The 17,668-nt window shown below is 37.6% G+C and overlaps 3 protein-coding genes across 3 annotated transcripts; 2 read left to right on the top strand and 1 right to left on the bottom strand.

Moving 5' to 3' along the window:
* The first annotated feature begins 1,891 nt into the window (after nt 1-1,891).
* LOC18600651 (protein NRT1/ PTR FAMILY 4.5-like) lies at nt 1,892-4,545 on the top strand. The gene is made up of 6 exons (XM_007031224.3): nt 1,892-2,011; nt 2,076-2,145; nt 2,293-2,510; nt 2,642-3,070; nt 3,181-3,305; nt 3,396-4,545. Exons 1-6 carry the CDS (start codon nt 1,895-1,897, stop codon nt 4,324-4,326), a joined length of 1,890 nt encoding a protein of 629 aa, XP_007031286.3. The 5' UTR covers nt 1,892-1,894; the 3' UTR covers nt 4,327-4,545.
* Nucleotides 4,546-6,839: 2,294 nt separating this feature from the next.
* On the top strand, nt 6,840-12,233 carry LOC18600650 (Pectinacetylesterase family protein). Its single transcript, XM_018121423.2, has 12 exons — nt 6,840-7,782; nt 8,524-8,606; nt 8,923-9,052; nt 9,155-9,228; nt 9,675-9,761; nt 9,967-10,091; nt 10,195-10,255; nt 10,502-10,555; nt 10,688-10,765; nt 10,906-11,011; nt 11,119-11,264; nt 11,624-12,233. Exons 1-12 carry the CDS (start codon nt 7,596-7,598, stop codon nt 11,729-11,731), a joined length of 1,239 nt encoding a protein of 412 aa, XP_017976912.2. The 5' UTR covers nt 6,840-7,595; the 3' UTR covers nt 11,732-12,233.
* A 1,756-nt stretch (nt 12,234-13,989) lies between these two features.
* On the bottom strand, nt 13,990-16,121 carry LOC18600649 (transcription factor MYB61-like). Its single transcript, XM_018121422.2, has 3 exons — nt 15,766-16,121; nt 15,523-15,652; nt 13,990-15,392 (listed from the first exon to the last, which is right to left on the bottom strand). Exons 1-3 carry the CDS (start codon nt 15,896-15,898, stop codon nt 14,330-14,332), a joined length of 1,326 nt encoding a protein of 441 aa, XP_017976911.2. The 5' UTR covers nt 15,899-16,121; the 3' UTR covers nt 13,990-14,329.
* Nucleotides 16,122-17,668: the final 1,547 nt, after the last annotated feature.

Genomic DNA, 17,668 nt, shown 5'->3' with positions numbered 1-17,668 from the left:
TTTCTTATGTTTTCAAGACATCAAGCAATGGTTTTAACGTGTTTGAGAGAGTGGTTGTTTGAGAAATTTGATTTTTAAGTATTTTGGATAAAACTAAAACAGTAAAAATAATTACAAATGTATGAAATAACTTTTAATTAAATCAATTCGGGACCTAGATACCAGTAAACTCAAAATTTTAAAATTTATAAATCTAAGTTTTCAATGAATTTTTTTTTATTTTTAGTCAAAGTATGTGTTTTAGCTAAAAAATATTTGTATTTTGATTTATGAAAACATATTAGAAACACTTTATCTGTGTCAAATTGTTAAAAAACATAAAAAATAAAAAAATTGAGAAGATTTGAAGTTTTGGTTCGTAAGTAACAACAACATTTTAGATATTAAAGTATAATACAATGTTTTTGAATATATCGTGTAATAATAATATTTTTTCAACATGACATATAACAATAATATTTTTTTTTTTCAATATGACGTGTAACAACTTTTTTTAATCATGGCGTGTAACATGTTTTTACACATGACATGTAACAACAGTATTTTTTTTCAACATAGCGTGTAACAACCTAACCATAACTTATCACAGGTTTTTGTACCTAGCATGTAACAAGCTAACCATGACTTGTCATAGGTTTTTGTACGTGGTGTGTAACACGCTAACCATGACTTGTCACAAGTTTTTGTACGTAATGTGTAACATGCTAACCATGGCTTGTTACAAGTTTTTATACATGACGTTTAATATTATAGCGTGTAACTTAATTAAAGATAATTTTACCTAATTTAGTTAAAAATAATTAAAATTATAAAAAAATTATTTTTAAAAACATTTTATCTTTAAAATTTTTTTTAAGTTAATAAATGTATAGAGGAAACCAAACTTGTTTATCTCTTAGAAGATAAACAAGCAGTTCAAATCTGTTACTCTTCACTTAGAAAGTAACCTCCCTGAATCAACACCACATGTCTTCTATCCAAACATCTATACAAAAAGGAGGGATTTCTGGCCTCCCCGTACCTGCCCTGCCCAGCCCAGTAGCCCTTAGAAGCAATGTACACAAAAACCCTCCCTGTACGCTTTCTATATACAAGCATAACCTCTTAAGCCTAAGAACAAAGTAGGCAACTGACCGTCCAATACACATCATATTCATATTCTGAACAATCAAAGAAATCCAAAGACAAAAATCTCTACAGTAAACCTGGATCGCATTCAGCCACCAAAGGGTCTTTCTAGCACAGTCATCCCAACATAAGGATGTGAAATCCAAAAAGTCACAGATCCCAAAAACACACAATATCAGGTAACAGCATCTCAAACCTAATAAAACCACCCACTGCAGCATCATGACAGAGCATCCAAACAAAACTTTCGCATACTCATTCCCATCCACACTAGTCCAGCTACTTAATGAGATTTTTTTATCACATCATCGTAAGTTGTAACTAAGAAACCAAGCTAGCCTACCAAAAGTGGAACAAAGATATGTTTTATGCTCAACTTGGGATTACACCAACTGATCAGCTTTAACCTGATGATGGTATGATCACAATCATCATATACATGGAAATGGAATATAAAAACTAACCAGTCTTTATGCAAACTGGATAGAATGCGTACGTTAATGCAGCAGGAAATGGCATATTCTAATCAAAGGCGGGCCGTAGCCAAGTCAGATTTTGTCAGTGAAGACAAATGAAATGATTATATGTAATTATGCATACCGAATACAGAATATGGATTATTCGTAAATCGACAACAGCAAGACAATGATAGAAAGCTCTGTTGGATGATACCTGATATTTTCTAGGAAATTAAAGAGTATCTGAAATTAATAAGTCAAAACTTCTGGGGTTTATAGAAAAACAAATTGGCGGTAAATCTAATGTCATGAGCGTTACAAATTATGTGTTGTGGTGCTATATATTATCGTATTCTGGGCCACTCTTATCTGCTCTACCTCTACCATTTCCCCCTGCTTCAACTTCTCTACTCATCTCCAACATGGTAACTCCATCTCTTCTTTCAATCATTGTTTGTCTATTGCTACTCATGTTGCTTTTGCATGCAGGGGCCCGAGGAGATGACCAAATCCGAGTACAAGGAGAAAGGTGGATTCAGAGCATCCGCGTTTGTATTTGGTAAGCCAATCTTTTTAATGAAATACAAAGAAACACAAGTCCAAATAGAAGAAGAAAGCACACTAGTACTGACTATGAAATCTGTCTAGCCAGCCAGGCTTGACTTCGATCTAAATTATGTATGCATGTTTCTTTTTCTATTTGCAGTGTTGGTTGCATTAGAAAACATGGGTTTTGTTGCCAACATGGTGAGCTTGGTGCTTTACTTCGGCTATGTTATGTACTTCAATATTTCCGCCGCCGCAAACACTCTTACAAACTTTATGGGCTCAACCTTCTTGCTCTCCCTTCTTGGAGGCTTCATTTCAGATACTTTCTTAAGTAGATTTACTACATCTCTACTTTTTGGATTCTTTGAAGTTCTGGTGAGAAATTATCTCAATATCTTTTAATTAGCAGTGAAAATATTTGTTTTAATTAATTTTCTTAATTCCGAGACTCTAGCTGAGGACCCTGCCTATACTAGGATTAGCTAAGTGAAACTAGGTCGTTGCAGGGTTTGGCATTGGTGACAATTCAGGCTTATTCCAAGGATTTGCATCCGACTTATTGTGGCAAGTCCAGCTGCATAAAAGGTGGCATGGCAGTGATGCTCTATGCTTCATTGGCTTTGCTAGCATTGGGCTCTGGTGGGGTTAAGGGAGCTCTTCCAGCGCTTGGGGGTGATCAATTCGATCAAAAAGATCCAAAGGAAGCAAAAGCTCTAGCAAGGTTTTTCAATTGGCTGTTGCTGAGTACCACACTTGGAGCCTGTATTGGAGTCACAGGCATCGTGTGGGTGAGCACTGAAAAGGACTGGTACTGGGGGTTCTTCATATCAACCGTGGCTACCTTCATTGGTTTTGTTGTTCTTGCACTTGGCAAGCCTTACTACCGCCTGCGCGAACCCACACCCTCTGATAGCCCCATCATAAGAATAGCTCAGGTCAATCTCTCTCCTTCTCTGCAATTTTTATAAGACCATAACATATCAGTGCCAGAGTCAAATAGAAACAAGGGTAACACTTCTGTCGCCCCTATTTGTTATAATCACAGGTCATAGCGGTAGCCATCAAAAACAGACGGTTAGCTCTGCCAGAGAATCCAGATGAACTGTTCGAGATGAATGAAAAAGAAAAAGTTTTCAGGGAGGAAACAATCTCCCACACCAATCAATTCAGGTGATGCATGTGATTGCATCTAAAAATATTTAAAGTTACTAACAGCTAGAAAATCAAAATTTGACAAAACCGATCGTGAATCGTGGGCAGGTGCCTAGACAAAGCTGCAATTGTTACAAATGACTCAAAGCTAACACCGTGGACGGTATGCACAGTGACCCAAGTTGAAGAAGTGAAGATACTAACCAGAATGTTGCCTATTTTAGGCAGTACAATCATAATGAACACATGTATGGCACAGCTGCAGACATTCTCAGTTCAGCAAGGCAATATCATGGATCGCCATCTTGGAAAAAAAGAGGTTCCCGCTCCGTCAATCCCTGTAATCCCATTGGCTTTCATGTCCATTCTGATTCCCATCTATGAGTTATTTTTTGTCCCTTTTGCTCGAAAGATCACTCATCATCCATCAGGCATCACACAACTCCAACGTATTGGCGTGGGGCTTGTTCTGTCAGCCATTTCAATGACTGTTGCCGGTGTTGTTGAGGTAAAAAGAAGGAATCAAGCTCTTAAAGACATAACCAAGCCCATAAGTCTCTTCTGGCTCTCGTTCCAATATGGAATATTTGGAATTGCAGACATGTTCACTCTTGTAGGACTGTTGGAGTTTTTCTACAAGGAAGCACCGGTATGCATGAGATCGCTCTCCACATCGTTTACATGGTTATCTCTATCTTTTGGCTACTTCTTGAGCACTTTGTTCGTCAACATCATAAACTCCGTGACCAAAAGAATCACTCCAAGCAAACAAGGATGGTTGCATGGACTTGACTTGAACCAGAACAATTTGAATCTCTTTTACTGGTTTTTAGCAATCCTCAGCTCCCTAAACTTTGTAAACTATTTGTACTGGGCCTCATGGTACAAATACACGCCAGAAGAACCTGATCCTGACACCAAACCCAAGGATTTGAGTACTGGACCGCCTCTCGCCAAGGAAGAAAACACCCTGGATGGTGGAGCAAAAGAAACAAATGACGCTCCCTCTTCCGTTCAAACAGAGGATGCTAAACAATAGTTATACAAGTTGTTGATATAGGCCCATAAGCACATATCTTCAATCTGCTAGAAGAAGCTCATCAGAGCAAAACAGAAGCGGTTGCCAAGAGTTAAAACTTGTTTGAAAGAGGCTGCTAAGCTACTAATGTGTGTTTAGTTCCTGCAGTCTGTTTGTATATTTAATTAGGTTGGCTTTTGGTTTTGGGAATAAAATAACAACCTTCCGAACAATTAAGCAGTGTCTGTACGTGAATTATCAATTATACTTACTAAGTTTCTTTTACGTTCATAATTAGAAATTTGAAATATGACTGCACATTTTGATCAAGAGGGTTCTACCAACCTTGTGCATATCTCAGATATGGCAGAAAGAGGCCACCCTATCCAATTTCCAAATACTAGGAGGTGAGTATATATAGGCAAGGCAACCATCTAGAATCTGCAGCCCAATAACTTGTGTGGCTACAAAACATAGTAGATTCTATGTTTAGAAAGGAATTAACTCACTCCAATGCAATGCAAGCTCACTGGGAAGTCAACGCCAATGCTAGCTTGCCCTCCATGGCTCTTTTACTTTCCATTGTGAAAGAAAAGGAGGGCCACTTAAGCACCACTTCAACTGGGTCTCACAACAAACGGAATCTTATGATGAATAGCAAACAGATGTAAAGAAAATCCAAAACGTCTAAACTAAATGTATGTTTCTGATAGCTGTCAGAGAGGCCTCGGAAAAAAGGAAGGTGGTTTCTTTCTATCTTTCACCATAAGTCGATGATTACTAAGGAAACCTTGTCGGTTGTTCATTTTATCTGAGAATGGTTAAAATAATATTTGAGCTATATATGGAAATTGAAATGGAAATGGCAATGTAGACCTAATGGGGGCGTGGGGGAACGTCCGGTCCGGACATCACCTTCCTAATTTGGGGTCACAAGCGAAAGCCCCAATTGTACACGACTTTTGTTGCTGTCAGCGACCAAAGCCACAAATGTTTTCATAATTGTCCTAAAAGTCAAGTGGAGCTATTGCACCATGATTATCCATGGATGAAAGTTACTGAACCATCAAACTCCACTGTGCTCAGCATCGCTCCCCTCCCCCCTCCGGTTCTTTTTGTGAATAGTATCACGTTCCAAAGTGTTTTACTTTGGTTTGCACTGTGTTCCGAAGGTGGTTGTTTTTAAATCATCTTCCTTTCCTGGTGCTTAATCACATATATACAGTAATATATAATTGTCATTCCACCGACAGCATTTTAATGCCCATAATAATAAAGAAATAAACAAAAACAAATTAGCAAATATTGGTCCACATGCATTATTTTTTTATCCTAATTGTATACTGTATTAGATTATGTGCATAGTAAACGTTGATGCTTGGCTTGAATAGTGTAATTAAATATCAATGGTAGTGGCTTTTCAAGAAAAGAATATTAATGGTAATGCTGAAAATGGAGGTAATTAATCTGAAATCTAAGTGGGGAGTAGTATGGTATGGTATGGTTTAGGGCTTGCAAGAAAAAACACCCAGATCTAGACTATATATGACCATGATCCATCTGATTCTTTCCGCCTACTCAGAGCTGGGTGGACCTCAAAAGCTGCATGTGATTACTGGTCTGAGGCCAAATCCAACTGTCTCACATTCACATGCACTACTCCTCTTTCTGTTAATTGGGAGGTTCACCAGTAAATGATGTTGTGTCTCTTCCACGGGATCCACACTCATTCTTCATTTCTTGCCAATATTACAGGCAGCACAGACATGGATGGTAGTTTTACATATTTTCCTAGCTAACAGATTCAGTTTGACATGGGAGCTCAGAATGTATGTTTACGTGCAGCGAGCAAAAAGTTGCGTGTACGCAAATTAAAGGAAAGGAGCCCCTTGTGTGGTTTTAATTGGTAAGAGAAGACAAGAGAAGAGAAGCATGTAACTATCATATTCCTGCTAACTAACTGATACCAATCGTCCTCGTGTTTGGGACCTAATTTTCTAGGAAAAGGGCAGCCCAACTTAAAAGTAGCTAGCTTACCCAACCATGTATAAAGAAATGGTGAATATATATATATATATATATATATATATATATATAGATAGATAATAAGTTAGAATGATATTCCACCGAGACCAAGAGATGCTGGGCTGTTATGGGGATTTAGATAGATATAATTGGTCCTTCCTAGCGATGGCTGTTGCCCGGTCAGGCTTCATCATTAATTTAATTTGGACTAACAATAAAGTCGACGGGTATGATAACTAAATGGGATGTGAAATCACAACCTCTAAGTCTTGATAAGCATGCATGCCAAATTTTGTATCCTACCATTTATATATTTTTATTAATCTGCTAATCATAGTCGGAAATCTAGATCCAATCTTAATTTGGTTGATCGAGACACTAAGAAGAATCACACATGGAGCATGCAAGGGTCAAGGTTACTGTTGCCCATTTCTGCCTGCCATGCTTAAATACTAATAATAATTGAGAAAAAGTTACATAAGCAGATGAGAAGCATCAAACTGCAATTCTTGGTAATAAATCTTTCTTCTTTACTCAAAACATACAAGTTTACACTTCACTTGCGCCCATGACCATGAGATAAATAACGAGTACCTCCCTTGGGCTGAAAACAGCTGGAAGGCAAAATCCTGTGAGTGTGAGCCGAAGCACCGCCGATATCCATAGCATGGAGGAGACCACAATTATTAATTAAATAAATAACTAGTATGAAATCTGAATTCTCTGTGTACCACTACCGCTACAATTCTTCCAAATCCAATCTCTTTCTTGTATAATATCAAGACATTTCCCCCGACCACCTCCCCTTCATCTTGCTTTTCTTCTAATCTAATCGCACGGTGCTCCAATTGCCTGTTACTTAGGATGCCTGCCAACTCTTGCTCTACTTAGCCCTTCTCTTAGATTCCATACGTGCTCCTCCCAGTATTATAACCTCGAAAAAGCCCGGCAAAAGCACTGTGCTTTGCAATTGGCATCTCCCTCTCTCCAATCACCCCCCAACACACGGCTCCTTGAATTTGCAGATTTACGAGCTGCATTCTTCTTCTTCTTCCGTATTTGGCTCCTTGACTTGAAAGGAGCAACATTTCCTAATCACAACTGTGCACTAGCCATAAATGACCATTTTCTTTTAAACCTTCTCTGTCTTTATTAATCATGTACTAAATTAAGCTTACTGCTACATTACAATTTAAAAACTCATCCGCAAGATTCAAGCTTTGGCTTTTTCCCTCTCAAGATTTGGGGAGCAGAGAAAAGCAAAGATGAAGCTTTTTTGTGTTGGGGTTTTTGCGGCATTTGTTTTTTGCAAAGTGGTTGCTGGGTTCTTAGATTTTAATGAAACAGAGCTGTCTTTTATTGAGGCTTACGAATATGGAGTCTCCAAACTCAACTACAATCCTCTCATGGTTGGACTCACTCTTATTCCAAGTGCCGGCGCTCAAGGAGCTGGTACATTTCTATTTTTCTCATTGCTTTCTACTGTTGTTTCTGCTCATGATTTCTTTCTTATTTCTTTATATATTTCTTCAGATTGCTGGATTTAAATATATTTTTTTCAAAAAAAAAAAAAACTGGGTTTTATGAGAATGACACTAATAAGTATTATCATGCCGTTATTGTATCAGCTTTGAAATTGCTTCTTTTCAGTCAGTCTTTTAATTGAAGTTTGCTTCTGCCTCGTTCCCTTCATCAAATTATTTTTGCCGGTTTATTTGTTGTAGCTTCTATTGTACTTTACCAAAATGTAAAATAATAGTCTTAGAAAAAAGGAATAGTAATGGAGTTATTAATAGTAAGAAAGGATTGATTATTATTTTCCGTTTGACTACCTTCCCTCCAGGCCTCCTTTTGCGCAATAATTTCAGCGGTCTGAGTGAGATAATATATTTTTTTTTCAATTTCTTACCAAATTTATGTTTTATTGGCCACAAAATGCACTTAACAAGGTTGATTCTAATGATAGCTATGATTAAATTATCTTTTGTCATTCTACGTTTTCCCATTATCTTTTGTTGTGGTCTTTCTTGCTTGATGATTTCATCTGCTGCCCTCATCTTCTTCGGCCTGACATACTCTTTGTTTCAAATTTACTTTATACATCTTTTACCGAGAATCAGTGAAATTCATCCTGCTGAAATTTGTCTTGGCATTTTGTCCTAATTTACTTGCTTCTGTCTGTCAATCCTACAGTCTGCCTGGATGGAACCTTGCCAGGTTATCATTGGCATCGTGGATATGGATCAGGAGCAAATAGCTGGCTCATTCAGTTGGAGGTCTGTGAGAGACTATAGAAATGATTTAGCTTGAAATTAAGTATAGAAATCATTGCAACATTGTAGCTATTACTTGTTCGCATTGTCCAACTGATATATTCTAGGATGTTATTCGAAATCCAAGGTCTTTGAGCTATAAGTGACAGATGAATTCTGTAAAAGTTGTATGTTTCTCTAAAATGTTCCTCTTTTGCATTGTTGTTTATGCCTTTTTTTCTGTTGCGTCTAGGTTAGTAAGCTGACTATTTAAGTCCAATTGACCCTTTTAGATAAAAGTTTGGATGGATGGGTAACTTAGACATTTATCTTGTCTCAGGGAGGAGGATGGTGCAATAACATTAGAACTTGTGTCTACCGCAAAAAAACCCGACGTGGATCATCCACTTACATGGAAAAGCAGATACCATTCACTGGAATATTGAGTGAAAAAGCTGAAGAAAATCCTGGTTTCCTCTTAAGCTTTATTTTAAAATAAATATTCCATACCAAGCAGACTTTATAAAAACTACCATTTTTATCATCTGATTTTATTTCATATTAAATTGCAGACTTTTTCAATTGGAACAGAGTAAAGCTTCGTTATTGTGATGGTGCCTCTTTTACCGGGGACAGCGAAAATAAGGTAGAAACCAATTTCTTGCATTTGCTTTCACCCATAGAATGTCATCTTTGATTTCTTTTTGGTTTTTAATGAGATGAAGCAGTACAAAAGAAAACTGGGACCTTAAGTAACCATTGACCACCAAATCATGACCTTGGAAAGCCATTTTACATTACTCAGAAGAAGCTGTTTCCATCCATTTTTTAACTTTCCGTGCACACTTTTCCAACATAGAGCTGGTTGTAGAAACAAATACTACAAGATTTTTTACAAAAAAAAGTAGTAACTCATGGAAGAATATGAATTGCTTCAGCGTTGGATTAAGCTATTGTTTCCAAGTGATTGAAATAATTGACTCTTTATTTATCTTAGATGTTTAAACAAGCATCTAGTCTTGAGAGGTTATCTCCAAATTTATTCTTCTTTATGTGTAGCATATGTTAAAAATTAGGCTATTCTGTGTTTAGGCTGCACAGCTGCAATTTAGAGGACAACGTATATGGTTAGCTGCAATGGAAGATTTAATGTCAAAAGGAATGCGCTATGCAAAGCAGGTTCGTATATATCTTGATTATGACCTTTTTTTTTTAAAAAAAAAGAAGTTCCCCTCTACGTGGTCATTTATATATTTTATAGTTGGAAGAAAGGGGGATTTGAACTTGGGATCTCCAATTTCGAGGTAAAGTATGGCCACTATTAGGCTATGCCTTGCCACCCTTTCATATTTATTTTTTGTAACAAAAAACTATTATATTTCAGGCTCTTCTTTCCGGCTGTTCTGCTGGGGGTTTGGCAGCAATTTTACACTGTGATGAGTTCAGGAACTTGTTTCCAAGAACTACTAAAGTTAAGTGCCTTAGTGATGCTGGTCTATTCCTTGATGCGTAAGTATCAATATCCTTCGTGGGTTTTGTTTTAAGTAACAGTAAGACATAGATTGTTCCTTATTTCTTAATATATTTTCTTTATATCCTCTCTGGACTGTAGGATTGATGTGTCTGGTGGTCACACGCTTAGAAGTTTATACAGTGGTGTGGTCGGGTTGCAGGTTCTGTATTAATATTTGTATTTACATAGATGTGGGTTTATTTATATATGCCTTTTTCTATCGTCTTTCTATTGATGCCAAGGATTTGGATTCGCAAAAGATCTTAAGCAGATATGATGAAGAGCACATGCAGACAGATGCAAAACAAAATATAAATAATTAAAGAAAGGAAGGAAAACCTTAAAATTTTTATGGCTTCACTAAACTTTGATTATTTATTGTGCAAGTTTCTTGTTGATATCACAGGGTGTGCAACATAACCTTCCTCGTATATGCACCAACCACCTTGATCCAACTTCGGTATTATCTCCTTTCTTATTTCTTTCTGGCTCATATCTAATTCGAGTGATTAAGAAGAAACATCACGTGATATCGACACATATTTTCTTGCTCTACTCAGTACTCACTTGCCTGAAACTCCCTTCTTTACAGTGTTTCTTTCCTCAAAATCTAATCAGCCACATCCAAACTCCACTGTTTATTCTTAATGCAGCTTATGATTCATGGCAGGTAATAATCTGTCTCGAGAATAGCATTATCAATTTATAAAGGAGGACATGATAATACATACTGCTATGCTATATTAGAGAACTCTACGAAGTTGATTAATAAACTAGATGAATAAATTGGTTTTCCTTTCTTGAAATCAGATACAATCCAGTATAGCTCCACCATCGGCAGATCCACATGGTTATTGGCATGATTGCAGATTGAACCATGCAAAATGTTCTGCATCTCAAATCAGGTTTTTACAAGGTGATTTATATATGTGAAATTGATTAAGCTTTCAATTTTACATGCAATTCAACACATGATAGACCATATTTAGCCACCTTAAGGGAATCTCTTTTCTTCTGAACCAGGCTTCCGAACACAGATGCTTAATGCTATAAAAGGGTTCTCAATGTCTAGACAGAATGGATTATTTATAAATTCATGTTTTGCTCACTGCCAAACAGAGAGGCAAGACACATGGTTTGCTGATGATTCTCCTGAAATTAGAAACAAGGTATGTCCAATAAATAATTCATATCAGATTTTGTGAAGCTTATGTCATACGAATTCGTATATTAGATTTCATTCTGTTATCACATTAAAAGGGGGGTCATCAAAGAATACATAAAAAAGCCTATATCATTCCTTGCAATTCTATACATGGAGTTCTCAATGTCCTTCCCTTACCCAATTGTAGCCTAACCTTCCTTCTACTACTAGGGAGAATAGTGGTTTTAATAGTAGTTTATTACTAAAATTTATTAGTTTGGTCCAGTTTTATTAGATATTGTCTGGCCTTTTCTTAATTTTGGCAACTGTGTTTATTGTTCTTTAGTTAGATATATAATGACTTTGTAAATGATAATGTGCCAGCCAATTGCAATCGCTGTTGGAGATTGGTATTTTGACAGAGCAGGCGTGAGGTCCATTGATTGTCCATACCCTTGTGACAAGACTTGCCACAATCTGGTTTTTAGATGAGCCAATGATAAATATTAGTTGGCTGATATACATGGTGAGGTTAGACGTAGCAGGTATCTTCCTATCCGCAATTCAATGGAAAGTGGATACAAGACAATAAAGAGGAAGGTTGCTGAGAAATGCAAATGCAATCAGCAAATCTTCTGCAATGTTTTCTAAGCAAAATTGCATTGCTCAAATTTTTTTCACCCCTCTGCCCAAGGTTAAGCTTGATGCATGTATGTCCTTGTTAGCGGTTATATTCCCCCATTGAATTCTATATTTCCGTAGACAGCGTGCTGATCATTGTTTTAACTTTGCAACTGTAACTTTCCAAGCAGACATATTTTTGAGCAAGGGAAGGTTTTTTTAATGAGCTTCTTCTCTATTATCAATGCAAAAACATGTAGAAAAGCCCCTATAACCATGAAGGGTTGGGTTTGAGTCATTTTTAGCTCGATGAATTTGGGTTACAAAAGTTTGGATTTAAAAATAAGAAATCCAGTTGTTGTGCCATTTTTAATTTCAGAAAATCTCATTGCAAGTAGACAGAGAGTTGTATTAATCATATAATGTCATGTTCCTTCCATAAAATAATATTGTGATGTGTGAAATCATTATACTAATAGGGCAATAGCACTATGCATTTAGAAACAACTGGTCGCTGTTCACATATCTGTTGACTGGGACAAGATTTCCAAATTTCCTTCAAATAGGATGGAAGAAGATTCCTCGTCTGCTGGCTGCACAAAAGCTACAAATGAATGAATGTTATGCCATCTGGCTAGTCCTTTTACGCATTAATCCCACAACTTAATTGTATTCATGGAACCTCATCCAAAGGGATAGGGATAGGGATAGGGATAGGAATAGTTGTCGATTGCAATCATCCTGAAAGAAAATCAAGCTCTACCGTCCCCGTCTTCTGATTGAAATGCAAGTTAACCTTTTCCATCTTACAAGAAACCCAAAGCAAAGATTCGGAAATTATTGAATTTGTTAGAACAACAGAGTTTCAGAAACCTGATTGGGATAGGAATTTGCAAAAGCCTCGTCTCCTCACCATCTCGGTGTCCTCATGCGTTTGAAATGCATTACTTTTTTGTGTTCTTCCTGCATTTATGATTGTAGGGCCCCAACCAAAGGCCAATAATTCAGATCACATGTGTTTGAGGTATGCATGTATATATTAACAAATACATTTTTTTTTTTGTTTCTCTAAATTATAATTCATGTATTGGACACACATATATATATATGCTTCCTGCCATGAATGACTGGAAATATTCTTTACAGAAAGCGACTGTACTTTTTTATATTCTGTGGCTGAGGCTCATAAACATCACCATTTATAGAGCAGACTTCTGTGCCTTGGTGTTAATTTATGGCTTTTCGATTATGCTGTATATTCAAGTTATCAAATCCTGGACCATATTTCTTCCCGAATGGTACCCCCTACTCCCCAAGTCACCTTTCAACACAACCCTCCAGTTCCAATTAATTCAAAGAAATATAAGACTAGTTAGTGATTCAGCTTGATCTTTGTCTCTCTAAGAATAAAACTTCCCTAGATGCCGACTGGAGGGACCCCTATCTGATATTTCTCTTCCACCCAGATGCAGTAAGAGTTTAGGCCCACCCCAAGCCCAAGGACACCAAACACGATATCCCTCATGTTATTCGTGTGTGGATTTTGTCGCCTCGCAATTCACTCTGCTCAGAAATATCCTCATTTGCTTCAACAGACGGAATTGGAAGTTTCTAGCTTCACCGTGCCCTTGAGATAAAGTTCGTGAAGCAGAGAATGTATATATAGCCTTCATCAGATTCCAAGTCCTTGTTATTAGTTTTCTTTCTCGTTGACTAGTTGGGGATAGCTACTTGTTATAGCTAGCTGTGGGGCTTTTTCCGGCCATGTTAGATGGATCCATCGGCCATCCTGCGTTACTGAATAGCTTTTTTACGAGGTGAAGCCTAGTATAATTTCTTGCCTTAAAAGACTGTCAAAAAGGTGAAAACTATCTCCATCTATAGGAGACAGTGATGGACCTCCATTCAAGAAAAATGGTCCCCTAACTTTTGCCTCAGAAAAACACAGAAATGGAATTTCAACTTAATTCGTGCTGCCAAAAAGAATCAATATGGTTAGAGGTGTATAGTATGAAAAAAAAGTGTCGTAAATATTGATCCTGGGAAAGTGAAAGATTTACATGGATATCCAAGGGCTACAGTCACAATCTCTCTGGACTTCGCTTTCTATACAGAAAAAGGCGACAACGTTGGTTCAACCAAAAATCTATATCCTTGGATTGTTTACAGATAAATTGCACTCTTAGAGACAAAGAAGTTTAAGAAATAATAGTAGTAAAACAAAATTAATCCGTTGGAGCAGGCCTTATTCTGAAATTCTAACGTGTTTCCTGGTGACCAAGGATGACAGTATTCTGTAACATTAGGACAAGAAATTTTGTATCAGGCACATTTACAAAACAACAAGACAATTCTATAGCACACACCTATAACCAGAAGGCTCTTTCTCCCAAGCCATTGCCAGCTGAAAAACTTCACATATTTCTCTCTTTGCTTGAATTAGACTGCACATGTTATAAATTAAAGAAGCTAGAGGGTTTGTCCAAAGGCCACAGCTAGTCTCTGGAAATCCTTAGCATACATATCTGAAACCCGTGAAGCTTGTTGGTGCTGATTCTGAGGCCAAGTGTTACTTGACCCGTCCGTTATGAGTTGTGCTTGCGGTTTCACCTCATTGTACATGGCTTGAGAGGATTGGTTCAGCATTGGCGTTCCTAGGAGAAATGGGCTATTCAGATATTCGGACCATTTGATGTCATCTGGATCACCTTCTAGTGAGCGTATTGGGACACCTTCACCAGATTTTCCACAGTCCGCCAGTCCCCATGAGAAGAGGTTGCTCTCAAACAAGATACTGTTGCTTTGCAATTCTACACTGCCACTGCTTCCATTGCTGCTACTCGCATTGTTACTGTAGCTGCTGCCTTCCCAATTCTGGACCCCATTGACATCGCAAGAAGGATTGTCGCAAGGAAGACTAACAGAAGGCTTTACACGTATTGGCGTTTGGAAAATTGAGCTTGACATGGTTGGCAGAACAGTTTGTCTCAAACAGGAGTTGAACTCTGAAATCACTTCAGAGGAACTGGAACTTGAATTGAAGCAGAGTGAAGTACTTTGACTCACCGACAGCCCAATATTGGGGGCATAATCCAATTTCTGGAAAGGGAAATAGCTCACCAAATCAGATGGCCTGCAACTTGTGGTGGTGTTGCTCTCGTGGGTGGTTGCAAACCTATCTAGTAAGAATTCCTGAGTGTGAGGAGTACTTGTAACATTAACATTATTGTTTCTGCAGTTACCACTGTTATTCATCTTGGAATGGGAGGAAACCTCAAGGGGGTATTTCTCCATGACTGTAGAAGGTGATTTTGAATCCATCACTTCACCGAGGTTCAGTTCATTGGATCCCGCAGAGGCTTTGTTGCTCGTCGGGAGCTTCTCCTTGTTATCATTCTCAACCTCAGAGAGCGGTTTGTGCGTGTTAGGGTCAATGCCTGTTCGCCTAAGTTTCTTTTTAATGCAGGAATTCCATAAATTTTTTATCTCATTGTCAGTTCTCCCCGGTAGCTGAGCTGCAATCTGAGACCATCTGATGAACAAATATACAGTATCAAAGAATAAACCGATTATCTAGTAAGCACAAGGCACAAAACAAGAACAGGAAAACGAAAAAAATAAAAAAGCTTTGCTAAGAGCTCTATAAAGAATATAACCAATACCTATTGCCAAGGACTGCATGGAGTTCAATTATCAAATTCTCTTCCTGCTGCGAGAAAGCTCCTCTTTTCAAATCAGGCCTCAAGTAGTTAATCCATCTCAGCCTGCAGCTTTTGCCACATCTTTGCAAGCCTGTAAACATCCGTGAAGAATACACAGGAGGGTTTAATATTCTTCACTCGCTATGTTTTGCAATCTGCTTAAAGTTAAATACAGGGACTAATATTGGAAAAAGGATACTAAACCTGCCAGTTTAGGGACAGAACTCCAGCAGCCATGCCCATGCTTAGTAATATAATTCAGAAGTTTCTCATCTTCCTCAGGAGACCACAGGCCTTTCCGTAGCTTCTGCTTATAACAGCAAGAGTGTCTCCCCATGTGGAGTGCAACTCACCTGCAATGCTGGGAAACTTATCAAGTTTTCTCAGAGCGACCTTTGAAAAACTGTCAGCAAGAAGAGAACAAGTTTTAGAATGGATCCTAGGCAGGAGGGAGGTGTTATATGTGGAGAGAGAGATGGAGAGGCGATAAGGAAGTTAGGAAAAAAAATTGGCAGCCTGTTAGCTAGGGAATCAAATTAGTAGGAGGAGATCCCTCAAGAGAAAAGTCACCTTCAAGAAGGTGATTGGAGATTATGGTTTTGAATTTATATTTGATTTTGCCCAGTTGTAACAACGTCTCATGCACTGGTTGGTCCATGTCAGCTTCTGGGACTAGATATAAGGCGGGCTCCTCTACATATGGACGGTCCAGATGCAACTGCGCGTGTACAACTGATGGAGAGGGGCATAGGGTGGGGGCTCCAATAATTTGACTTGCATATGTCTCATCAGAGTTTGGGAATTAAAAGACTTTTGGCAGCAAATGGTGGGGCTGTTGACAGATGTTTTACTTGATGGCAAAACCATACTTGCATACAACAATACTGTGCTCACCAGCCCCGGTAGAAAAAAGTTACGGGGTGATGGAGAGAACAAATGGAATTACAGTGCAACTTAGCAACGAGTATAAGAGCTGTTATGGTTTGCATTGACATTTAAGCAATACCTATTTCAACTAAATTTACCGCTAGATTCCCAATACAAAATCAGCCACAAGAATCAGGAAAGGGAAAATTTCTTGCAGACAAGAAATACCCATGATTAGTTAACATTTGCTGATATGGTAAATTGCAATCAAGTTGGAGATAACATAAGCTGTACACATTCCTTTATAGTCTTGTTTTTTAATGAAGCATAAATATATGATTTATATTGTTATTCTCCATTACTTGTTTCTTTTTCTTGACTAGCTGCTGTGACAGGTACTTTTCAGATGACGCTCAACCTCTCTTCTTTTAGGCTTTTTGGGTAATTTCCGAAACGAAAGATGAGTTTGGAAAGTTTCATAAATTTAAAACAAGAGTATTTTCAACAACTTTGAAAATCAGGGGCCATATTCCTTCTCCCTTGAAAAAGCATTCAAATTCTACCAACCCCCAAATGATTAATCTGAAATGTCCATCTCCTGTTTTCTGTATTTTGGTATGCTGATTCCATCTCCATGCAGGGCAATAGCCAAATAGATGATAAAAGGAAGTAAACTGGTGTACCTTTGTAATATAAATACACCAATCACAATAATGCAGCTGTCCTCTGTTGGACTGAGTGAGCATGTATTCCGGAAGAGCTCCGGACAGGGACAAATTACAGATATACACAATTTGACAATGTTGATTGCACTATTCAATGTCAGCTCTCTCTCGAGAATATGAATCAATGGAACATGATTCTCTTTGCACCAATCTTAATTAATTAACTAATTAATCAATTTATATGTATGTTGTATCATAATCTCAAAAGAAATGGATCCGTATCATTATTCAGTACTGAATTAATAAAGAACACAGAATACAATAATTGGCCAAGGGATAAGTGACAAAAGAAATGTTGACAAACATTATAGAAATGAGAGTGCTAGTTGATTTTGTGTAAAGTATTAATATTGCTACGCAAGGTATGCATGGTTTACAAACATCCAAACTTGCGAAGAGCTCCCCTTCCCTTGATATTTAATTGGTCTCCTTAAGCACGTTCCGGAGTTTAGAAACAGGTACCAGAAGAAATATACATATATATATATATATGTATAAGAATAATTGGAATAATG

The sequence above is a fragment of the Theobroma cacao genome, chromosome 5 (assembly GCF_053813885.1).
Source record: "Theobroma cacao isolate CCN51 chromosome 5, ASM5381388v1, whole genome shotgun sequence".
NCBI lineage: Eukaryota > Viridiplantae > Streptophyta > Magnoliopsida > Malvales > Malvaceae > Theobroma > Theobroma cacao.
This window is presented reverse-complemented; position numbering and strand designations above follow the sequence as displayed.